The sequence below is a fragment of the Semicossyphus pulcher genome, unplaced genomic scaffold (genome assembly GCF_022749685.1).
Source record: "Semicossyphus pulcher isolate SPU_LCO1_2020_fin unplaced genomic scaffold, fSemPul1.0.p SCAF_15, whole genome shotgun sequence".
Taxonomy (NCBI): domain Eukaryota; kingdom Metazoa; phylum Chordata; class Actinopteri; order Labriformes; family Labridae; genus Semicossyphus; species Semicossyphus pulcher.
In genome coordinates, this window is record NW_027211659.1 from 21,947,118 (window position 1) to 21,973,539 (window position 26,422).

A 26,422-nucleotide genomic window follows, 5' to 3' on the forward strand; every position below is an offset into this window, starting at 1 on the left:
TACAGTCTATGGATGAAACACACTGTTTTGTATAACAGGAAAACAGCAGATTATAAAACAAATCAAAGAGAGAGAGCGAGGGAGAGAAAAAAAGAAAGTAAACAAGAAGAAGAAAGTGAAGAAAGTTTTAAAGTAAGTGGAGGCTGCAGGGAAACAGGAAGACTATAAAAAGAAAGAAGACATACACGAAATGCTTTAAATATTTCAATATTATACTTACTTTACTTACAACATGCATGTATTTGTTTCACAACATCCATCCATCCATTATCTATACCGCTTATCCTGTTCACGGTCGCGGGGGGCCTATTCCAAACAAGCACCAACATCACTCCCCTGGTGAATGACAATTACAGAAAACAGAACTTGCTTTGAATGTTGCCATGTCATCTCTACTGTGTTTGTTTTGTCGGGTCTTGTAAGGCAATGATATACCTAACACCGTAAAAGCAGATGGCGTTTCAGTATCATGTCCCACGAGCGGGGAAACATTTTAGTTTGCAGCCACCCGAAAAGAGACGACAACATTTAAGGTCATAGCTGCTTTCAATTCTAAGTGCTTTTTTGTGCTTTTACCCCAACGTAGCCCCCGACCAGGTTATAGTGCTCCATGCATTGACTGTGTACACACACACACACACACACACTTGCACAGAAACACCACAGAACAAACAAATGTTGCTTGCTCATTTACTCACATCTACCTGGTTTATATTTTAATTTTAAATCATAAAAGCTATTAATATCTGCTTTAAATTTCTCATCAACATTTCTTCCCCCCCTCACTCTGCAGTGTCTCAGTGTATGTCAGCACTGGGGTGTGGACCCCACTATGAATATGCCATCGAGGAGTTCTGCCTTGCAAAATTCAAACTGGACATGCAGGAGCTGGACCAGAGACGCTGGTGTAGCTGGGAGGACACGGTCGAGTGAGTAGAATAAACACACACACACACCCACACACACACACACACACACACACACACACACACACGCACACGCACACGCACACACACACACACACAAAGATAAAAGGACACCTTCAAACACAAATAGAACCAGATTTACCATCACAAAAACACATAATGAGCCTGGCATTTGAAATGTAGCCTTTCATCAGCAGTTTTATCCCAAGTGGGTTTAATGTAGTCACAACATTCAATGACTAAAATGCAATTGAAGAGTGTTCCCTAAAAGCCCCGAGCGCAACGATATTGGCACAAAGCAGTTATATTATATATATTTATTGTTATGATTCAGTATAAATTGTCAATATAGAAGTTAGGACCATGACAATAAGCAGTGTTTCGGAAGAAAATAAATAAATGTGTGGATCTCTGGCTGGAGGTTTGTACAACCCTGTGTTGTACAAACATCAAATGTTTTGGTTGTCATCCAACAGCTGATTAGATACTGGGTGAGAGACATTAGAGAAAGAGAGTGAGTAGAAAGAATGGAGGGGGGTGAGAGGGATACTCGGGGACAGAGAACAAAAGCTGTATGTCTTTGGCATCAACTGAAATCTTTTGTGGATGTACAAATATTAGTCTTGTGTTTACCGTAAAAAGACACCTGACGCCACAGGTTTCCACAATTAATCTTGCATTTCAAGTGCCAGTTATTGACATCATTTTGTCTAATTAGATAATTGCATGAATACTGGCCCCTTTTTGACAGTAAATGTACAATTTTCCATTAAGCTTTTGTATTGAACACAGTCAAATCCCAATCATGATTTAATATAATTCTGCCTCGGAACGGTCTTGGAAGGGGGAACCCAATTAAGCTAGTCTCCCTTTCTACCCAGGACGTTCTAGTCTCATGAGCAGCGCTGCCTCTGTTTTAATGAGAGCTACCAACCGTTGCTTTTGAAAACCTTTCAGAGAGTTTTGGGCCTGAGCCAAGTATGTCACAGTAGGTTTGGACAAAACAAGCTGCAAGGTTAATTTGGATAATGGTGCTGAGTTTCCTGAACTACCTATGGTCATTCATTCAGAACTCTGCACTAAGTAGCGTTCATGTAAATTGTTTATTATTGCTCTTAAGTGGATAAAATCATACTTGACTGACTGCACACTGTGTTAAAATGAAAAATGAGTTGTCATTATCTCAACCTAAAGGAGTACCACAGGGCTCTATGTTTGGGCCTCTGTTATTTAGTGAATACAATTTACATCTATGTAGAAATCGTAATGCATGCAGATGATACACTCATATACATTCAAGTTACAGCTAATGTACGACCGGACTTCACTCTTAAATTATAATTTCGAATGTACCTTTAACTTTTGTTGGTAAACAAGCAGAGTTAAGAGAGAAGTGCCAGGTTGTAATTGGCCATGCTGTATCAACACATTTCATCTTATTAGTCAGCTAGCTGCACTGCTGTGATGATCCAGTGATGTCACACCATGATTGAAGGAGGTCTACAGGAAGTCTTGCTTACCTATCTTACCGAGCACTAACATCTCTGCTCGTGCCAAACTGACAGACACTGAACTAGACTTATTATCTTTGCACTAACCGCTCTGTGTTCTGCACATCTGCCTGACAACTGGAAATATATCCTTATTTAAGTATTTGTTACATTGTGTTATGTGTGATATTATCTATATTATATTATAATATGTCCTATCTTATTGTATCATATCATATTATACCTTAACTTAACATAACTATCTATAAATGTTATTTTTTTATGACTTAACACTCACATAATATTGCACATACGTACCTTCATCCACTGGTCTTGATGTATAAAGTATACATATATATACATAGTTATATTTATACTGCTTTATTCTATCCACAGTCACCATGAGACCTTGAGACTCTGTCTGTCTCTGCTCTTGCTTTTGTGTCCCTGTTTTTTATTTTCCTGTTCTTTCATTGTAATGTTTAATACCATAAGCTGCTATTAAAATCTTATTTCCCCTCTGGATAAATAAAGGCACAATACATATAATAATACAAGTATTACTTTAATGCTCTGCCTAAATAGCTCAGCAAATATCTTGGCAAGCAAAATGTTATTACCAAGAAATGTAATGTTGCAAACTAATCATGTAGGAAGATGAGCCATAACCTGTATCGCCTTCGGGATAAAACACACATCTGGGACATTCAAGAGAGCGATTAGGTTTTCTCATTACTATTAATGTATATCATGTAGATCTCACACAGCATGCAAAATAGCCTTTAAAGCAGTTAGGCTCTGAAAAGCTGGTAAAGGTTATCATCGTTCTATACTTAGAAAAAGTAACATGCTGAGGTTTTACAGCTTCATTTTTAACAAGATGTCCATCTGGTGAATAAATAAGTGATTAAACTGCTTCTCTTCTGTCAAATTTGCTCAGAGAAATGAACACAGCTGGAAGGTCAGCTTCTAGAGACCGTCTATTGTTTTCAGTCAAAACTGTGAAGAACAAAATACTATAAAAACATGTTTCACATATTTTCCCATGGTGTCACAGAAGAGAAGTAACAATGCCGTGTGCCTGTAAGTGTATTGTAAGACATCTGTATGAGGCATCTGTAGTATATCAGTATAGTCATTGCACATAATATTCTGGATCTACAGTACTGTGCATTGTTTGTGTTGAAACAGCTTAAGCCTGAAACTACTAAATCTTGTATCTAAACTAGTTTAAAGCCTTTCCTCTCATTGCTTGAGATTAAAGTGTTTCTCTATGCGGTCCCTGACAAATCACAATTTAAACATACTGCTGCCAGAGTCATTTAATAAAGCCATAGCTGCTTCTCTACTTTTCCCAGACCGCAGAGTTTGGTCTATTGTTGTTGGACAGCAATTTTATCTGTAACCAACACAATATCTCTGGAGTTTTGCTCCAACCTTTTTCCACGAAGCAGATCAGGGCAGGAGAAGAACAACACAAGACAAATGTATGAAATATTACATTTTTAAAATGGTTCAGCGAAGTAGAAATGGTGAAGTATCAATTTCTTGTCGATCAAGGAAGAGATGCCTCCTTGTGAAGATGCCACTGTGGATTTCTTATTCTGTTCACATTATCGTGGTGTCATTGTCAAATCAGGGTTTCATGGTATTACACAATTATTATAATTAGTAGTTATAATGACCCTTAAAGAATAATTACTGTATGCTAATTTCACAAAATATGATGTTTTAATATGTTAGAGTAGATAAGCAAACATACAAGGTACAAAAACCATCAATTATCATACTATGGTACACGATTAAGCAGTGCCCAACTGCAACCCCACAACAAATACAGGAAGTTATTGAGGTTGACACTATTGTTCTGCTTACAGACATTTTACATGCTATATGTGTGACTCCAAATCATATGCTCAAATATAAGCATGCAACCAATGCATACTTAATGAGTATAAAACATGTGCTGTCAGGATAATTTCCTCCAGCAACTCTGCCCTGGAGGTGACAGGTAAACATAAAAGGCAGTCACCTTGCCGCTTCTGAGAAGCCTTTAGAAAACCTGTGTAATTATTTTACCCTCACAGAGGCTAGAAAAGCATATCAGCCATGGTTGGAAGAAGGAAAAATACACAACCTCAATTACTTGTAGACAGCATAAAAGACCGTAACATTTCTTTATTTATGCAGAAGGAAAAGGGAGGATATTCACTATGCTTCCAACTGTCTCTGGAGACAGGAAGTGGTTGAGGCCCAGTCAATGGCTCTAGTGGTGAATAAACCAGCTAAGACCATTTATTTAATGGTAAGTTCAGTTGTATGAAAATTTAAAAGAAAATGTCGCAAATGATCATTTTGGTCCACTAGCACTCAGTATGTACAAGACACATAGCAGAAGGAAAATAAGACAGGTCTGCTGATGCAGATGGAAGGCAGACGTTGAGCTGGAGACAGGAGGAACATGACCTGTTTCAATTTAAAGTTTTTCCACCATGTGGCTTAAAAGTTTAATGCACTTTGGGTCTGTATTTCAGTCACACATGTGACAAGGGTCTTTGGATTTAATGAACAAGAAGATGCAAATAATGTAATTTATGATTCGTGATTTATGCTTCAAAAAAACTCCTTATCGGTATTATTATTTTTCAATCCTTGTTCTGCATCTAATTAAGCATACATACGATTGATTGTTTATTTGTAATCATGACAGCTGTGTTTAGAAAGCAGCTGTCTAAAAATACAGTTGACCATATTTTCAAGCCCCCAAACAGGGACCCCTCAGTACATCCAATGTTCATGCACCCACATATGTATGGAAAATCCCTCGATGTGTAATTAAAAAGGAATTTGTTTCGTTACAGTGTAAAAATAGTAACTTTTTAGATTACTTCGCATACCAAAAATAGATTCCTTGCATGTGTTGGTTGTGTTGTACCGAGAGCGTGTAACTTCAATGTATAGCCCTCAATCTGTAAATCTGCAGACTAATAACACATGTGAAAAATTATATATCCCATTTACTGCCCTTTATTAATTATTATGTTTGATTCAAATAAAATCAAAATGTTCATATAAATACATTTTCTATTTTTTGCAATTCAACTACAATGAATAAAGTTCAATAATTTAAAGTACATGAAAGTGAAAGCCATCTCACCGGCTGCGCACTTTCACAGCTGTAGGATTATAAATATTCCACTAGTATTTAGCTACCTGTCTAGAAATATGAAAGAAGCAGTGCCAATCTGTCTGGGATTTTTTGTGTGTGTGTGTATGCCCCTTAGGTCAATGCCCAAGGTCAGGAGGATGTGCAGATTTATCATCCATTGCTAAGCTGATGGCTTGTAAAGGCTCCTTTGTGTAAATTGTAGTTTGTTTTTTTAATAATGAGACAAAATAGGGGAGAATCAATCAATCAATCAATCCATATTTTAAAGTTTAATTAAGTTATCTCAGCACTCTTTACGTTTGAGCAGGGCTAACCTGTACTGTTTATTAAGTTATTTAGAGAACAACAGGCAGTAATCTCGAGCCTTGACTGGTTTGGTTAAAAAACGAAGAGTAAGAAAGAATCGACTGCTATAAACCGCAAATACAGCTGAAAAAAAAACTAATAAGATAGAGTCGTTACAAACCTTCTCGAGAGAAAAATATAGACAAAGCTTTTGGTCTTCAGCTGTCATGTCCAATTAATCTGCGCCAACAGCATCTCTGAACAAAGAAAGAATAATTGAACTGCTTCAAGCCGATGTGTACAACTCTGATTATTAAGCGTCTTCGACTCTGCTGTGATCTTTTCTGCAGAAATCCAAACACAATGGGCCAAGAATGTTGGTTTGAAGTTGAAGTACAACCTATTTCTAGTTGTTTGCAATCATAAGACTGTGAGCCGACCATCAAATGATATTAAACTTACAACTGAAAACACTTAACCACTTTAAATCACGTCAATGAATATTAAACTTTGGAATTATTTAATTCTTTAAAATGCCCTCTGGAGATGAATTGCAAATTCTCCTTTATCTTCTAAGTCTCCAAGTGGGTGGACAAGTGTTTAATTGAGCTGTAAGCTGCACAAGGACACATGAAGACACAATGAAACTAGAATGGGCTGATAACTGAAGCCTACAACCTAACACAGTGCCTATCTGCTTGTTAACTTGCTTGTTCAGCAAGCCATGAAGGTGTAACACAAGGACTGTGTCCTCTCTTTGAGATAAGAGAAAGACATTAAAGCTCATGTGGGTGACAGTTCAAAGTCTGTGTCTCTTTTGGGTTGAGGAGAATTTCTTTGTGTAAAGACAAAGAAGCAGCTTTTTTCTGATGCAGACAGGCAGGAGGAGTCGTCATTAAACATTCCTCCCATGGAGGAAATATTGTTGCAATGAAGAACAGCGGAACAAGTCATTAATGAAGCTTATAATTTAGCTCGGACTTAGGTCTGACATGTTGTGAAGCTATTGTTTGTGATGATGTTAGAAAAGGAAAGTAGTGTAGTAATTATGTGTCATCAACCCAAACAGACACCTGTTGCACGGAGACATGCTAGCCTTTAGCTTCTCCCTCACATGGAGGGTCCACCACATTTAGTGCCATTCCACACCATGTAGTGATTCTAAATTAATGCTGACTTACTAACAACCTGTTCATTTGATTATAGTGTTATTTACATGGACTGTTGCAAAAAACAAGCAACTCTAAAGAAATCAGAGTAAAATTAGAAGATGAGTGTTTTTTTTTCTCCTACTGTTCATTAGTTGTAACGAGTCTGCCACCTCACTGTTACTTATGTTGTGTATTGTCACTGCTGTGATACAATGATACAAAACCATGTATATGATCAACACTGGGAAACAAACACATATACACTCACATTTATTAGATATCAGATCATTGTGATTTTTATTATTATGGTTGGATGTAAAGGTCCAACATTTAAAGGACCAGTTCCCTAATTTTCAACCTCAGTCCTATCATGCTTTTATGGGGAGCTAATGCCATTATGGTAAGAAAACATGCGATTTCATTCTGTGCCGCTTCTCCAATGGGCCCTGGAAAACCTCTGAGTACATAAAACGCATCATCTGGTGGAGGCTAGGTAGCCTGCTAAACTACGCTTCCTCAATCTAGGACGCCGACTCAGATATCATGTCTCGTTCAGAATGTTTGAAATGTAGATTTTTTAGACGATCCACAGGTATATTCTCAACGATTTTCGGATTCTGTAACGCTCTGACCCATTGTCTGCAGCGATCAATGTCCTTGACTGGAAAACGGTAGTATTTCACTCAGTGTCTTGCTGGGCTGTTCCTTTCAGAGGGAGGGGCGCAATGCATGCTGGGTGTTGTAGCAATGTAGAATGGGCGAAACCACGAGCTGTTTGTACAACTTTCTCCGCAGCTATGGCGTCAATTTCAAATCTTATTGCTTTTATTGATTACAGAGAACAGCAGCATTGACTGATTGTTTTTTTCCAGGGGCGAACTGCCCCTTTAAGACATAGGCTTAGACTTTGTCACCAACATTCTATGACTGTGATACCTGGCTGGAGACATTTCTACTTTATTACCATCACACCTGAAAGTAGGTGGACAAAAAGTTGTGTTAGCTATTCTGGCATGCCTTTGTCTACCTGTGCTTCATTTTAGTTTTATAAAGGCTGGAAATTAACAATAAAAAGCTTTACTATTGTAAATCATAATTTCTGTGACATCTACATCAATATCAAAATAATCTGTGAACTGTCTGCAAGTAAAATTAAATGAAAGTAGTTATCCAGCCACACTCCTTGCATAATTTGCAGGGTTTATTTTGACATATCAGAGTAATAAATAGGGAAATTTAGAGCTCCACATCAACACTAATATTCTTTGATAGCAAATGCGTAGCTGCCCTGGATCTATTGCTCAAAACTTTAACATCAACAACTGTGGATAATCCACTGCGTATGAATATTGATGAGTCCATTAAGTATGCCTTTGCTTGAGTCGATCCGTCTGGCAATGTCAACAGCACACGACCCTGCAGGCTGTGAGCTCATGCAGGAACTAGCTGGGTTGACGTAATTCAGGATCACAACACAGCAGAATAGTTTGCCCAATAAATCCAAAGAGCCATATTGTATTTCTAATTAATCCTCATTAACGTCTAATTCTCTCCCTCAGCTCATGTTTGTTTTTCATACTGCAGGCTCGTAGTTTAAAAATAGCTCCGTTTCTTGGTAGTTGGAGGGTATTTTGGTGGGTCACTCATGCGTGCCTGTAAGTCGTCTGTAATAATTTAAAACCCTTTTGTGAGTGACCTCACATCGGGTTACGTGCGAACCCAGGCCAGAATAATCCAGTGAGCTCAGCAGCGTGGAAAGCTAATTGAAGTTCACTTTCTGTGGCCCTCGGTGATTAAATGATTGATTAGTCGGTGATTTGAAACGGATTGCCGTTTATTTTTACAGCGCTAATGACTGGATAAAACAGAGCGTTGCCTGGATTAGCATGCGGCTGTAGCTGTTATGCAAGAATCTGTAATAGCATTCTGAAAATGATTGGAATATTGGCCTGGGTTAGGATTGTTTTTTTCTGAATTAGCCTGATTTGGCATAGATGGAAACACACAGTGACTCATGGAAGAACAGGAAACCACTAATCAGTGGCAACTTTCCATCAGATTACACTAAGAAGGAATTATGGTGCCATGTGTGAGGGCCAGACTCCCCACCTATGAATAAAAACAAAGAATACAGAATAAGAAATACATAATAGATTGGCTTTCCATATTCAGTTTAATGGCTTTATGGAGAATGATGAGTGAAATGAAGAAAATTTTTAACAGTCACTGGTTTCAGTCATCAAACTGGCTGCCATACTTTTCCTTCCACGTTCAAGCTTCTTATCTGCTGCTAGAAAGGAGAAAACTTTGCCCGGTTCATTTTTGTTCTTTAGAACAAGCAAATCCTTTTCTCTCTTCCTACGTTTGCTGTAGAGACAGCTCCCACAATTCTTTATAGCTCCCCCCTCTTGTAGTATTAGCTCTTACTGAATTGGAAAGCTGAAGTTTGATTTAAAATTGAGCCCTTAGAGGAATGCAAAACACGAGGTGTTTCCCTGATCTAATTGAGCTGTCTCCTTTTTCTGGGCCTTTTCATCAATACAGCAAACATTCACTTTGACGACTTATCAATTGCAGTTCAAGCAGGACATTGGTTTGGGTTTGCCCTAGGACTCATAGCGCACCATTAGCTCTCATTTTCTCTCACTATACATACATGTCCTGTTACTGTTGTGTTGATACTCCATTCTTTTGCAGCATTATCTGTCAAAGAAAGATGCAGATGAAACAGATATCTATATGAAATACACTCTTCAATAATTATCCACCCATCCATTATATATAAGGCTTATCCTGCTCAGGGTCGCGGGGGGCTGGAGCCTATCCAGGCTGTCTGAATTATTATCCTTCATTGTCATTCTAGTTCTAAAGGAATTTTTCCTCTGTGTTTCATACGTGATTTCCAAACATCGTTGAAGGTAATTGTAGTCAGTTGAAGCAATGAATTCCTGAGTGCATGCTATATTGAGGGCAGCACAGGGGTTAGCACTATCACCTCCCAGCAAGAAGGTTCCTTGTTCGAATCCTGGTTCGGCTTGCAGGGGCCCTTGTGTGGAGTTTGCATGTTCTCCCTGTGTCTTTGTGGGTTCTCTACAAGTACTCCGGCTTGCTCCACCAGTCCAAATATATTCTCGTTAGGTTAACTGGTGACTGTAAATTGTTCGTAGGTGTGAATGTGAGTGTGTATGGTTGTTTGCCCTGTGATTTATGGGGGAGTGTGCCCCGTTTCTCATCCAATGACAGCTGACCGACCGCAACTGAATATTAACAGGATAAGCTGTATATAATGATAATGCAGCCGCTTAGCTCCGCCTACCTTCTCTGGCAGACCAACCACTGCTGGGTGATGGAAAACGCATCACTAACTGGACACCCAGTCTGTAATACTGCAAATGCAAAGGCTTTCATCAGTGGGCCATAGGCTCAATCACCATTGTATTACCTCATTCGGCGGTAGATAGTGACCTGACATTCATTTGAATGAAAATCTTCAAGATTATCACTTTAAAGTTATTGTATCCTGCATTGTTTATGTCTTCATAACTTCGCATGAAACTGCCACCTGTAGATTGGTGAAAAGTTTTTGGTTCTCCTTGCAGACTGCAGGGTTTATTAAGATTCTTTAAGCTGTCAACAATTTTAGCCTACAGCCATTTCTGTGTCTTCAGTCACGATGCTGTCAGGAAAGGTCAGCTTTTGTAAATACTTTGCTAAATGGTGTGAAACAACCAGGCTGCAGTATGTGAGTTTGTTTAGCTCTAACAGGGACATTTCAGCAAAGACAGAGCAAACATTTACATTACAAACATACAGATCTGGGAAAAAAAAGAAAAGAGACCACTGCAAAAATATGTGCAGAAAATGACCATTGGTTAAGATAACCAAAGGATGCAAAAAATGCATGTTTTTCAGGCCTTGAATAATTAAAAGAAAACAAGCTCATGAAACTTGTGCATGTTTTAATTTAGGAAGAGTTCACAAATTAATATTCGGTGGAATAACCTGGTTTTAATTTACAGCTTTCATGCATCTTGGCATGCTCTCCACCAGTCTGTCACATTGCTGTTGGGTGACGTTAGGCCACTCTTGGCGCAAAAATTCAAGCAGCTCTGCTTTGTTCGATGGCTTGTGACCATCCATCTTCCTCTTGAATACATTCAGGAGGTTTTCAGTGGGATTCAGAACTGGATTGGGCTGGCCATGACAGGAAGAGACAGATGCTGATTTAAGAAAAAATTGGGAGTGGTCTCTTATTTTTTCCTGAGCTATATGGGGGCTGCACGGTGGTGCTAGCGCTGTCACCTCACAGCTAGAAGGTTCCAGTTCGGACGAAGTGGGCCCTCTGTGTGGAGTTTGCATGTTCTCCTCGTGCGTGGGTGGGTTCCCTCTCTGTACTCAAGCTTCCTCCCACGGTCCAAAGACATGCTCGTTAGGTTGATTGGTGACTCTAAAATTGCCCTTAGGTGTGAATGTGACCGTAACAGCTTGTTTGTCTCTATGTGTCAGCCCTGTGATTGACTGGTGATCAGCCTCCCGCCTAATGACAGCTGGGATCAGCTCCAGCCCCCGCTATGCCCTGAATAGGATAAGCGGTATAGATAATGGATGGATGGATGTATATAATTGTACACACAGACTCACAGAAACAAAATGACATCCCCGTAAACACAAGCCACTTGGAAAAAAACAGGCCTACAGCACATGTGCCATTATTCAAACCAGCACAGGCATGTCAAAAAAAACAAATATGCACACACACACAAGGCTCCAGCTGTTCACATTGTGATGCTGACTGATGTGAAACAGATACACAGAGAAGAAAAGTGAAAACAAATATGTGCAGAGGAGGAAACCATGTGTTTGTGTAGCTGTGTGTTTATTTTTCAGAACCAGAAACAACTAAAAGCTGCCGCTCCATTTGAAAAACAGCATCTTTCAAACTTTTCTGATCTCTCACACACACACACACACACACACACACACACACACACACACACTTGTGAACAAACTCGGATGTTCACTCTCCCCCTAAGAAAAATGGATGCGGGAGGTTTGCAGAAGAACAAAGTAGAAAGAAAAAAGAACATGTCTGATGTGCTCTGTAGCCAGAGTTGGCCTGTTATATTCTATATTTCATTTTTTATGTTTATTTCTTTGGTTTCAAACAGAGGAACGTCTCCCTCTCAGCTCTGACGGGATCTCTCCGAGCAGCTGTGACTAACACTTTCTCCACAGTGAAGGCAAATAATGAAGCCCTGAATTCTTAAATGAGATTCAGCTGACGGGGATTCAACATTAATGGACAGAGTAAATGAACAGTGACACCAGGTCAGGTTTAAATGTTTTAAAACTGCACTGAAATTTGAATTATAAAAACAGTCTTTGATCTTCAATAGATTTATATCTGTGATTTGATTGGGTTCTCAGCTTCTGCTGACATTCAATGATGCTGCATGACCCATTTTTCTCTGAAGGATTCGACTATTTCAGATCTTCCTCTCAGTTATATAGAACAATTTAATAACAGTACAGATGTCAATCAAAACTTTTTACACTGTTTTCTGTCTTATCTGAAAAACTAAAAACTTGACTCCAAATAAAGATATTTGGAGTCCATCAATTGGTCTCAAGTTTTTCATGAAAAAGGAATCCAGGTAACAATTGTAGATTTTATTTATCAGGATGCCCATCATCCAACTCAGTATTTATCATTTTATGATAAGGTTATGGATTTATTGATTTATTTTTTAACCTAAACATGTATTAGAAAGTAACCTGCCTTTTATTCAGACCAGCTGGTAAACAAAGACGAGATAAATTGTGCTAGGTTAGAAAAATACAACATTTCACAGTATCACAACAATTGCTGTTCAGAGTTATGACTGCCCTTAATGGTAATGAAAGAAATTATTCCAATTAAAACTTAAATAAAAATGAACAGCATCATTGTAGTATTCCTTATGAAATCAAGTATATGTACAGTATATACCCTGGGCTAATGGTTCAGGATTTTGTCACAACAGACCACCAGTATAACATCTAACAACATGTTATAGTTTAGCAAAGGGCTACACTTCTATAGCTAATGCCACAAGGATAAAGGTTCATATGTGTTGTGATGGTTTTCGTGTAGCTTGACAAACCAGAAACGGAAGAAGACTCAGGAGACTCAGATGGCTTGAATTGAAGAGTTTATACAGCTTGGCCAAGGGGAAGTGACAGAAACAATACACTTTGAGGCGTAGTGTAATGCCAAATCAATTCTACCAGACCCTTCCTCATGCTCGGTATTTAACCCTTCGGATGAAGTGGTGTCTATCTACTATCTACCATACAAGGACCTCACTGAAGCCAATAGTCCTAATCTTAGAATGACATTGTAAGCAATCTTACTTATAGTTAAATAAGACAGACAGTCTCAAATGTGCAGAGGGACGGGAACAAGTGTTCAGAGGAGTAACCTGGGTATGGAGCCACTCTGTCCATAACAACAGATAACAGATAAGGCCAACCCGCGGATGGTGCATAGCTTCATCAGCACACAGTAGGATTTACGATCTACAGTATTATAAGGTCACTCTGAACCTTGGGAATACTACCTCCCTACGCCTGACCTCTGAGTCTGTTTGGGCCTCAGCAGATGCTTAAGGTAATATCTCTTTACTTTAAGATCTGAATAAGGAAAATTCTGCCACATGTGGGACGTTAGTGCACTATTAGAGTGTTTGTTTTGCACCTGGTATTGAAGGGTAGTTATGTCACACAGAGGGTTCATACACACTGTGTTTCCTCTTAGCTCCACCTTTTCTCTTTCTCACATCAGCATCCATTATCCATCCGTCCATTAATTTTCATTTATACCATGGTTTAGATGAATACTTGATTCTGATTGGCTGTAGGGTGATCATTAATTCTTGACAATGGAAACCAATGAAGTGGTTCCAGTAAAACGGTGAACAATCAGGGATGCTCACTCACTTCACCTGTTGTATTCTTCCATTTACACTCACTAATGTAGTGCCATCCAATGCAACTGATCTACTAATCCTTCACACAGCAATGGCTAAGCCTTCAGGGGCAATTTGACATGTAGACTGGAGGAGCTTGGGATTGAACCATCAACCTTCCGAGTGAAGGGCGACCCACTCTACCCCTGAACCGCGACTAATGCAACTTGTTGCAAGCTGATTTATAATTACAACAGCCACACCACTCACCGACTGAACGTTGTGTTGATACATAAAGGTGTGTGACCACTTTAGTGGCTATGTGTTGTTTTTTGGTTGGATTTTCTCATTGTATTATATGTATTTAGCACTGGCTGGAGGCTGCGGGCCAGTGGGCTAGCCAGCAAAAAAAAAAACATTAATATGCATTTTTTTCCCTTTTTTTTTTAAGATTATTTTTTGGCTTTTTATGCCTTTATTTAGAGAGAGGACAGTGGATAGTGCCGGAAATGGGGGAAGAGAGAATGGGGATGACAAGCTGCAAAGGGCCGAGGGCGGGAGTTGAACCCGGGGCCACATCAAGGACTATAGCCTCTGTATATGGTCACCAATATAACCGCTGAACTAGACTGGTGCCATTGATATGCTATTTTTGTTCAAATATTTATGAACTGGTCCTCATTATATAAGTAAATTGAGGTATTTTTGTTGTGTTTCTTCAGTTCAGAGCACAAAATGAGCCACAGAAGGGTCTCTGATGCATCCATTACTCTAAAAGGGACAAAAAAAATGCAAGCTGCTGCATTCATGAGCTTTTTTTACCCAAAAAAACAGACCTGCCTCATTTAAATGAATGAGAGAGCTGTTTTTTTTTATTTTCCACTTAGGGTTACAGTCAGACTAAACAGCACAGCATGACCCCAGAGATGTTTGCCACTCTGATGCTAATCTCAAAGAGAGGTTTAACACTGCTAAATATAAACTGCTCTTGAATATAATATGACTCAGAGGTCGTCAGGAGGTCAATAGCAAACAGAGCATCAGTGCTAGACTTTAAATGGGTTCCCAAATGACATCTGACTTTCAGAAAAATGACATTTTAAAAGCGTGCAAGAGGATGGAAGGTGACAGCATGATATTAGTCCTTTTTAAAAACATCATTTCAAAGTGTGTAAAAGGTTTCCATTAATGTTATCACTCCTTCACTTCAGCTCGGGCTTTTGTGAGGCTCAGAGAAGGTTGATGTGTATAAATTTTGTTATTTTGAAATTGCAGCAGTGCAAAACTCTCTCAGAATGAAATGACACTGCACCTGAATCTTTACCAAGTATTCTTATTTCAATGGCCACTTCTGGCGTTTTAATGAAAGTGACATAACTGTGCATAAACAGACCTCACTGTTGCCTTTCAGCTCTCGGAGAAATGACAGCAGCATGCTAAATAAATAAGCAACAAGTAACCCCAGCCGTCTGCCTTCACACCTTTTCACCCTCTACACCTGGCTCTGTGGGCGACTCATTTCTCAATTCACTGCAGCCGCTTTGCCGCGCGTTGGTTTTATTTATTCATTGTCCAAGCTTTATTTATTCACACTTTTGCTCTTCAGTCAACAGAACATTATCAGACAGAATGTCTCCGCCTCATTCTGTCAGTCATCTTTCACATATGGGGTAGTTTTTTAAATAAATAAACAAAAGAGTTAATTAGGCTTCAGGTCTGTCACTCCATCTGTCATGCATGTCTGCATCTCTGGTTCTCCCTCTGTGTCATGCTCTGTTTTCCCATCTGCCTGTTTATGGTGAGGGGATTATGAGGTAATTATCTGCTCACACACAAAGTATTACTGTTAAAATACAATATTTACATGCTGGAGATACCAACCGCAGAATCCTATCTGTTTTCATATGCTCAAAGATGATGTATGAGTGCAGGCTGGGAAATCAATTCCACACATCATTACACAAGCTCAAACTCTTTAACATCCACTTTTAAATCCCATGCGTTGTGCTTCATCTCCCACACACTTTGTTAGGATGTTAAAAAACAAAATCCAAAAAAACACTTGACGGGAGAGTGGGCACACAGTCACGCACACACTTGACTTCACATGTTTTGCTTTTGTGTAGAAGCTGACAAATTTGATGGGGAAGTGATGAACTGAACAAAACTGCACTGAGAGCTGCAGAAACCACACATATGCAGGAGTAAAATAGACAGCTGTATATACTTTAATTCTGTGTTTTGGGGGAGATGATGAAGATTTTTTTTTGCCTTGATAAACCCTGGCTTCCTGTCTGAGCTCATTTCCCTCACAAAGACTATAAAATTTAGAATGTCGGCTTTTGGAAATGTAATTACTTTCCATCCAAACAAGTCGATGTTGGGGCTACGCTTGAAGCACAGACATTTCTACAAAATCAAGCTTCAGTGTTATTATTAAGTTTGACAGTTTAAACATGGAGACAGAGTGAAAATGCCTTCTCTGTCATAAACAAAGCTAAATACGACCGCTCTTGTTTTTCTTGCGCTGAGCTTCACAAGTTCTCCATTTCCTTTCTGACTCACTTTACTTTTTTCTTTGGCACCAGGGAAAGCTTTAATATTTAAACATGGTGATTATCAGATTGGAAGTGATTTTAAACAGGAACCTGAAGAAGAAACTCCATGGCTGTTTACACAAGCGACCCGTGCATGTAGCTGTCCCATGTCTTTGTTGAAATTAGATAAAGCATCTATGTAAACCTCATCTTCTCAGGCCCTGAATTTAAACTGGGATGGAAAATCTAGATGGAGAAAGATCCACCTCAAAATTCACAAGTGAAAACATTAAAACGTGAAAAAAAAAAGTGTTTGAATTGCTTAAAGAGCAACTAGCAGGATACATTTTTTACTACATTAACAATAACAATAACTTTATTGATCCCCAAAGGGAAATTCACTTGTCTAGCATATCATCGGCCATTTACTGAAGAATTAAAAAGTCTGATGGCTGTGGGTACAAAGATCTTCTATACCTCTCCGTCCTGCAGCGAAGAGAGAGGAGCCGTCCACCACCGTTGTTTCCTTGGTCCATCAAGGTGTTAGGAAGCAGATGATCCGTGTTGTTTAGCCTCAACTTTCTTCACTTGATTGAATTCTCCTGATATTATTAAAAGTGCCTCAGGATGTTTAGTCTGTAACCTGGCAACTATTTCATGGAGAACTTCACATGGAACTTCAGCAGTTGCCTTTGTTGGGCAGAGAGTCGTCACCTCCCATGATGACTAATGGCAGAAAGGACTTACATCTCCATTTCCAAGCCTTCACCTCTGCGCCAGCATGGCAACCACCAAAAACACCTCTTTATCTCAGCTGGAATGGGGCGGTATCCTCTAGATTTGCTCTGTTTCAATGAAAGAAGCTCTTCTCTTGAACAAACTCTTCTCCCCACAGAAATATCCATCAGCAGTTAAATAAACAGGATAAAAATACAAAAAAAAAAAAGATTCAGAGAAATTTAGAGCTACCAGACTTTGCTGCTAGCAGTTGAAGCCCATGTTCTAGAATAAATATACTGTAAGTACAAATGAATATAATAATACTCAATCTTGTGTGAAAATGGCTGTGGAAAAAGTTAATCCTTGATTTCATTTTATTTACAAGACGTAAGGGCACAGGTTAGAGGAAAAAGTGGCCATTTTCAGTCAACATTTTTTCAACATTGCGTCACATTACGTAACAAGAGGGACTCGCGGTGTCCGACTCTGCCGTAGCTTAACGTGCAGAAGTAAGCGGTCGTATCGTATTGTGTAGATATTATTTCGATAACATTGCATTTCACCAGTTCTCATATGATGGTTGATTTTTGTATTTGTGCAGGTTGCACAAATTCAAGATTGACCAGGCATCGAGCCTGCAGTTTTCCTGACAGGAAGAGGGACGGAGCTAACTTTCGTGCCTGGGTCTGTTTTGTGCAGGGGAAGAGACGGGACTTTGGGATGGGACACACAAGCACCTGTCATCGCTCTCTCTCCCGTACAGCACCGTAAAGCATAGTACGGATTTACTGTCATAGAAGGCAATACGAAATAAAACTGATACAAGCTGACACTTGCCCATTAGTAACTGTAATAATTAGTATTAATGCCCCCACTTGCTACTACTCATGGTTTGACACTTTACTATGTTATCCAGGTCTACACTCCGTCCCGCCCACTACGCTCTGCCAATGAAAGGCGCCTTGTACTCCCATCATAACAGGGCCCTAAGTCGCTAACTGGAGTCTTCTCCTCAGTAGTCCCCCGGTGGTGGAACGAGCTACCAAAATCCATTCGGTCCACAGAGTCCCTTTCTCCTTTCTCCTTTAAAAGAAGCTAAAGACCGCCCTTAAGAACGCCCTATACACTGCCTGTTGGCACCAGTGTCCGATCGCACTTGAAGCTGTTTGTTGGCACATACTTCGTTCCCTCCTGTCTTGATCGTTGCTTGTGTTGTATTAAGTCTCAGATGTATGTAGTTGCTTTGGACAAAAGCGCCTGCTGAATGGAATTGTAACATTGTAACATTGTGATGTGAGCACAGCATTAGATATTACCAGCTAACGCCGGTCATTCACCACGACACCTGCCCAGTTCTTCACTGGTTCTTGTCGTACCACAACTCAAAATCTCTCCTGTGGCTGTTATTTCTCCTCATCCTGGCCTGTTCCTGGTCTCTTTGTTGCCTAGCCAGTTCATAATTACAAGCCTGTGGTCCGTCATATGCATATGAATTAACAATTTCTTGATCTTTAGTGTATTCATTCATATATTTTGTTGAAAATATAATTACTAAATCATTTTCCTAAACATTGATTCACTAGGGTCTCCAACCTAAGTTGCTCTTCAAGTTGAGGAACACTTGGGTCAAGTTGTCTTTGCTGTTCCTGAATATAAAGCAACAAATGAAACGTACTGTATAATGGGGGTCTCCATTACTGAGCTCATTGAAACCAGTTTTCATTCTAAGTTTTTAGAAGAGGGAGTCTTACTCTTCTGACACTTCTAATCCTCAAGTTGCACTCCTTTGGTAAACAATTAAAGCAGAGAATCTATGGTAATACTGCTGGTCACTGCACTTAGACCAACTGCTAGGATAGACAGATCAGCGCCACAGGCCTGAGCATGAGCGACAGAAAAGGGAATTCAATTTTACACACTCCTCCTGACTGCCTCATTTAGGTTTCCCTGTCTCACCTCTGCTTGCCAAGTCTGTCTTTCTTTCTTCATTATGGGGAATACATGAATAATGCATTCAAGTTTCTGCTGCCTGAAAAATGCACACACCGCTCACCCTGTGGTCTCACACAGAGACAGTATTTGGTAATAGCGGGAGAACAAGTAGCTTAGCTCAAAGTAATGGGGTAGCGACAACACAAGCTAAGTAACAATAGGCTACAGTGCAGTCTGACAACACAAGCTAGCAACTTGTCAACTGCCAACCACTAGCTAGCTTAACATGTTTCAGTGTCCGTTGGCAGAGAATGAAAATCAGACACACTTCGAAACAATACTGTACATTGGCCTATAAAAGGCAAGAGGTGGGGAAAATAAGGTAACAAGGGAAAGTTTAACAGTGGACATGACTCTGAAGTACTGAGCTTTCTCTCTACAAAACCAAACTATGGGGATTGGTCAAAATATTAGTTTGAAATGTATGAAGATAAACCTACAAACATTAGTATGGTTAGTTGGTTTAAAGTACAAAATATATAACAGCTTAGCTAGTAAGCTACTTTTACCGTGTTGCTGTAGCCTAGCTTGCTACATATCTCTGGTGGTTAGCTTCAGTGTAGTAAGCTTCATTGATTGTAGAGTAAACACTGTCTCTTGGAAGTTACACATGGTCAGGTTTAATTTGGCGTTAACTCCAGCTACATGAGGTGAGCTAGTAAGAAAATGCGTCCCTTTGTGTACACCAACCCTGCCTCAATTCAAGGACTTATAAAAATACCCAGAATCCTTGGTGCTCATTAGACCAGCAGCAGGACAGGCGTTGTTTTTTGTCCCCCCCACCATGACTAATTTGTAGAACTTCAAGGGAAAAGCAGAGGAAGGAAGTGCACACCCAGACAAAGTGAACTTGCCACCCAAGAAACCACAGCACTCTGCAGTGCTGGTCCCACGCCAAGCCGCCCTGAGCTGTTTACATCTACAAAACCTTCACAAAGACAGAGCCGCTGTCGTGGTGCCGCATCAAAAGCTGCTAAAATATTAACCAAACTGAGCTGTGCAGATAAGAGATGACAAGCAGAGCAGAAATTCTTCCCTGGAGACAATGTTAGGATATTAAAGCTTCACTAATTGATGCTTTTATATTAACACTGGGTCAGTTTTTTTTCCCATCCTACGGGAAATGGGTCACTTGAAGTGATACACCCAGAGAGGATCTTCACTCTGCAGTTCCCCTCTGATTTACAGAGCATTAAAGTGTATTTTTGGATTTTACCGTCTGCAACTTTAAAGTTTTGATCCACGCTCACTGCTCTCATTAACCTAATTTCCAGCAACAGCCGGCAAAGCTCTGATAAACCCATTGTTCGCCACCTGCCCAGCACTAAATGGCGGACAATCAAAGTGGAGCATTTAGCTGCTAAAGACATTGGTGGAGGAACTGGTGAAGACCAACCTAGGAACCCATCAGCTATTGTTAGACAACGATTTAGCCTTTTGAGTCTATGACTTGATTGTTAGTTTACTCATATGTCTGTTTAAAGAGGTTGATTATAAAGCTAAATCATAGTCAGATGATACTCAATAGGTTCTGGTATTGCATTAGTGTTGGGAATTACGGCTCTTTGAAGGGGGACGGATTTTATCTCTCCGTTCAGCTTGACGCGTGCTTGAAGCGGCCTCTGTCAAAAATAGACTCAGGGCATACCTTTAGCGGAGCAGAGCGGAGAGACGCTTCGGGGACGCAACGGAGATGGATCCTGTGGAATTTGAGGGTAAAGGGGAGTGGATCTAGGAGCGAAATGTGGGCACAAGTATAAAAAGATAGTATAAAAACCATCGTTCACACCGAAGAGCCGTTCAAAATAATCGGATCGTTCTTGAACATTGCAACACTATATATATAAACACTTCTGATACCAAAAATCCCCTCGTCCACGGATTCATTAATGTTGTGCAAAATCTGTTTTATAGAGATTAGGTGGTCTGGTTGCCAGAAGCCCAACTCCACATAAATGCTTGTGTTTAATTTCTAGATTCTAAAGTCGGCAACTCTTTTCTTGCTGTTTTTTAAAGTAATACTGCATATCAGGATCTTTTTTTGTAGTTTTTATGATATTATGATATCAGCCAATATATTCAAAGGGACTACCGAATATCAAAAACAAAACTTATGAGGGAAAAAAAAACATCTGCATAATGAACAATCCGTATTAATCTTTTGATTCTTTTACTTAGTGGGAGGAATTACAGGCCTATAGTCACATACTTTTACAGTACAGTGAACATTGATTCCTTTGAAATTGAACATGGAAAAAAGTGTACCGTACAATAAATATAAAGCTATATTTATTCAGAATAGTTAGGAGGCCGTCTGGCCATGACATCACTGAACTTCATGAAGTCAGTCAACCGTCACTGTGCATGTGTGTGTCTGTGTGTGGTCTCTGTAAGTGTTAATTGCTGCCTGACCCGTATATACCTTAGGTGTTATGGAGCCTCTGACCTTAATTTCTGCAGTTGCAGTGTCCTCTCTGCACTCAGTCATAATCATGGGTCATTACCTCTATTATGGCCCCTGTGATTGACTCATATAAACACCCACACAACACATACTCAACCACACATGCTATAGCTCTGAGCAATAGACAGCACAACACTTCTCCCCTCCTCATTTCCTGGGGTCTACAGCGGTAAAGGACAAGTGTTATCCTCCTGGATAAAGTGCTGCACAGGTCCTCTCATATCCCAGGTCCTTCTAGTCAGCTTACTTTATCAAACTAGTACTTCCAAAGAGATGCTCAATAAAAGACAAACAATGCATCCTGATATGACCATACAAGATGTGTACTGCTCTCATTATGTGGCAACACAATTTAACCGCATCCCAAACGCCATCCAATAAATGCATCTGAGTACGGATCATCTTAGATGTGCCTTAAATATGATGCCGTTGTTGATTTTCGTGTAACAAGAGTGAACTGCTAGAAAGACATACCTGAATACATAGGAAGATTAAAGTGTTCCATCCATCCATTATCTAAACCACTTTTCCTGTTCCGGGGTGACTGGAGACGATCACAGCTGTCGTTGGTCGAGAGGCGGGGTACACCCTGCAAAGGTCGACAGTCAATCACTGAGCTGACACCCAAAGACAGACAACCTTTCACACTCACACCAACAGGCAATTTAGAATCACTAATTTACCTAATGAGCATTAAATGCAAGAGGAGAACATGCAAACTCCACACAGAAAGGCTCCCACAGGAACCTTCTTGCTGTGAGGCGACAGCACTAACTGTCGTACCAAACCTCAAATAAACCAACATTTCAGAATTTACACAATAAATTTAAATTAAATTATAACACACTTGCACTTTAAAAAAAACTATATTCTACTTCCACGAATAAAGGCTCCACAACAGGCGACCACATGTTACTCCTTAGCAATTACAGCGTATAAGGTCATTCTAAAAACCTAGAAGGGCCTAGAAGAAGATAACCTTAAATCCCTGCATTGTTTATTGTTACTGAGGAAACCGGCTTCTCTATGCATAGATCACTGTGCATTTTCATTATCATCAAATTGGGCTCGACAGGGTTTTATGTCATCAACTGGTTAAGTTTTAAAATTAAGATGCAAACTTGGAAATATATATAAGTCGGCATCTGGCCTTTGGCCTTAAGAATGAAGAATCATTTTTTGTGTGTAATTTTTGGTTTGAAAATACATTTTATTTTGAAAATGTTGTTTGAATAAAACTGTTAATAAATAATGATTATACATTTTATTTGTATAGCGCTTTTCATGGTACTCAAAGTCACTTTACATTATTAAAAACAACTATGGTGTGGTATGTTTATTCTAACTTAGCGATTAAATTCCATAGACATAATGACTTAGGTTGCGAGGTACGTTAACGTTCTATTTTGGGTTAAAATAACATTTTGAAAATGGAGAAACGGATGCTCAGCGGGTTGGCAAAATGCAAACTAAAGAAAGAAAGAGATGCTTAAGATGCTGCTTTGTTACATCAAATATCCTCGATTTCGTAATTTTTCATCAAAAAGCAAGTGGAAGGTGATTGTGATACTTTTAACAGGGGGGCCTCCCAGGGACCTGGATGCTAATGCAGCGCTGGTTGAAGGTTCCCCCATGCTATTGTGCAAATTTTTGTTATAGTGCATGTGTACTCGGCCTATTTGCGTTTGTATAGGGCCCGTGGTGAGTTTGTGCCCAGGGCCTGTAATCATGATAATCCGTCCATGCTGGTCGTGGTCTTGGGTCTAGATTATGACTCCAATAAATGAAACGATTTGAAACAATTTCCTGCAATTCTTCACCAAATGATATCTTGGATTATGTCCACTATGCTTGGCCAGATTAAATTGTGTGTTTACCCAGCAGGGAGAAGGACGAGTTCAACAGGCACAACATCAACTTAGAGAAATCTGAGTTTGCAAAGAGTTACTTTATTCTTTTCTTTACTGTGAAACTCTAACCCTCGTCTTTTGTGTCCCCAACATACAGACTCTACGGCGAGCTGACGAACTGCACGTACCTGGTGGCGGAGAAGATGGCGTGCTTCTGGCCCAACAGACTCGTGGATGAGTTCTTCATCCGGGTCCACAGGCAGTACTTCCAGGACTGCTCCATGTCTGGACGGCTTCTCAGGGACCCTCCCAACCGGATCCTGGGACCCTTTATTGTTGTGCCCATCCTGGTCACACTCCTCATGACGGCACTGGTGGTATGGAGGAGCAAACGCAGCGAGGGGATTGTGTAGGAGGGCGGGGCAGGGTCAGAAGACTTAAGATTCACACCTGGAGGAGGAGCTGAACAAGATCAACTAAAAACCAGAGACTGCTTCAGTGATGCCTGAACGCACTGACATCGATATGCAGCTCCTGTCTATCATGTAACCAACAGTCTGACATGGATTTAAATGATTCTTTGGTTTGTAGAGCAAAGATGAGCTGAACTGCTTACCCAAATCTAACGCGGACCACTAACAATGACTGGTGGAAAGATGTTAAATGTAAAAAAGAAGCTGCTTCAAAGAATTTTGGAAGTGCTGAAAATGCTTCTACACCGGAATTGCACAACTATTTTTGGAGACCATGAAAATAGCCGCTTTCAGTCAACAGCACACAGGAATGACATGCAGTGCTGAACAAGAGACTCATTTTACAGCATGGCTACGATACAACCGGACAGTTACAGCGATCTCTGATAGGGAAGCCAGGTATATCAAAGTTCATGAACATACACATATTGTAATTGATCACAATATGCACTGTATGAGATGAATCTGTGCATTTTGAGAGTGTCTTTGCAACATCAACAAGACAACAAACCATAGTAAACTAAATACATTTCTTTATGGATGCAAAGATTCCTTATTCTAACAGATTTATTATATTATACTGTATTTATATTTGAATATAATCAGAGTCATGCAGACGGCTTATTTTTCACTCATCTGTCATTAATGGGAGAAGAATGTGTTTGTTTTAAGTTTCCTTTCCTCTGTCCATCCTCTGAACTCGTCCTTGATGTCCTTGCATATCCACAGTTCAATCTCAATGACTGTATATATAGATGGAGGACGCGTCTCCATCTGCTCTAATTGTACGAAATTAAAGCCAAAACAGCGATGGTGACGTCATTTGGAGCCAGAGCCGCGCAGTAGAGATCGGTGGGTGGAGCCGCCGTAGCCACTTCTGCTAACCAAAACACACACTTAACATACGGAAAAAACCCAGCAAGGATCCCGTATGTCTGTGAGTTTAACAGCAGAACAGCTTTTTTTGTGTTGGTCTGAAGCAGACGTTCACAGGTATGGAAACTTCAATGACTGTAGTGATTGTTTTAGTTACGTTTCCTCTCACCGTTCCTCCTCCACTCTGGTAACCCGGAACAGATCGGCTGCAGGAGCTCAACAGAGCTGTCAATCATTCTTTTTACAACATCAAATAACTAATTAAAAATACATTTTTCTGAAAAATGAACACTTGGACGTAAATCAGCATGATAACAACTAACTATAATGACAGAAACCATGTTTGAGAAAAATTTATTTGACATTTGATTTCATAGTTTGACTCATGTCCCATCTGTTAACATGGAGGAGGCGGGCTTTATGATCTATACTGTAGCTAGTCAGCAGGGGGCAATAGAGATGTTTTGGCCTCACTTTTGGGGAGCTGTCATATCGTCCATCTTTTGATACAGTCTATGTTCAATCTCTCTTCTGAATGGGAAACCCATATTCCATAGCACAATGCACACTGCAGGAGATGATGATGCCACATAGTATCATACAGTAGATGTACAGCAGATACAGGTGAATGACAGCTAAACACACAGCGGTTAGCCTCTACAGGGGTCAAGGCCCCAATTTGGACAGGCTGTGATGATGTTGTGTTCTGCAGCTTCCATCCTCCATCACCAAGGAAACTAACATGGTTATGATTTGGCGCTATACAAATAAAATTTGATTTGATTTTGATTTGATTTAACATGAAGACATGCCGGCCGACACACACGTGGATGTAGATGAGCATGAGGACTTTGAAGATGACGCAGGCAGAGGTTTGGTTAATGCAGATAATTAAAGAACCAAATATGCTCACATTCTGTTTGATTTTTCTCCCTCAAACACCTCTATTACGTTGTTTACCATATTAAAAGATCACAGCAATAACCACATGGAAATTGAGACAGTGATGTGAAAAGGTTGAAAGAATGAAAAGAGAACAAAGAGAAGGAAATGCTCTAACTACAGAGAGAGCAGAAAGCAGTGGGTTAGCCAACGCACATCCCTGCTGATCGCTGCCGTAGCCTAAAGCACAGTTTGTGTTTCATAGAGGCTTTTATTGATTTATGATCTCCAAGTGAGGAAGAGTGTGCTGTGTGACCTGTTTCCTCATTGATATTTTTGAATGCTCTCTTTTCCTTTATAGATTCATTGACCTGTAACCTGCCTGTCAGCAAAACACACTTTAAAACACTCCCACACTTGCCCAACATGATCTTACTTTGTACTGTGTTGCCAAAAGCTCTTGTAAAACAAAAGGGCAATGTTTGCTTTTAAATGTCTAATTTTCTGTTGGACTGACTTCATGTGGTTAATTTTAAAATCTATTATCATGCAGAGAAGTTGAATAAAATGTCTGATTAACATGTCTGGCACACTGGGGATTGGAGCGTATGTTTCTCACGAGTATGAGAGGTGGTTCAGTAGGCTTTTGGGTCCTGTGTG

At 39.9% G+C, this 26,422-nt stretch overlaps 1 protein-coding gene across 1 annotated transcript in view; it reads left to right on the plus strand.

The window, feature by feature from the left end:
• The window catches only part of ramp1 (receptor activity modifying protein 1), a 74,524-nt gene extending 48,178 nt beyond the window's left edge, over positions 1–26,346 (plus strand). The window contains exons 2-3 of the mRNA XM_069663504.1: positions 794–929; positions 23,689–26,346. Of these exons, the coding sequence (XP_069519605.1) occupies positions 794–929; positions 23,689–23,944 (392 nt within the window). The 3' untranslated portion in view covers positions 23,945–26,346. The remainder of the gene's footprint in view (positions 1–793; positions 930–23,688) is intronic.
• Positions 26,347–26,422: the final 76 nt, after the last annotated feature.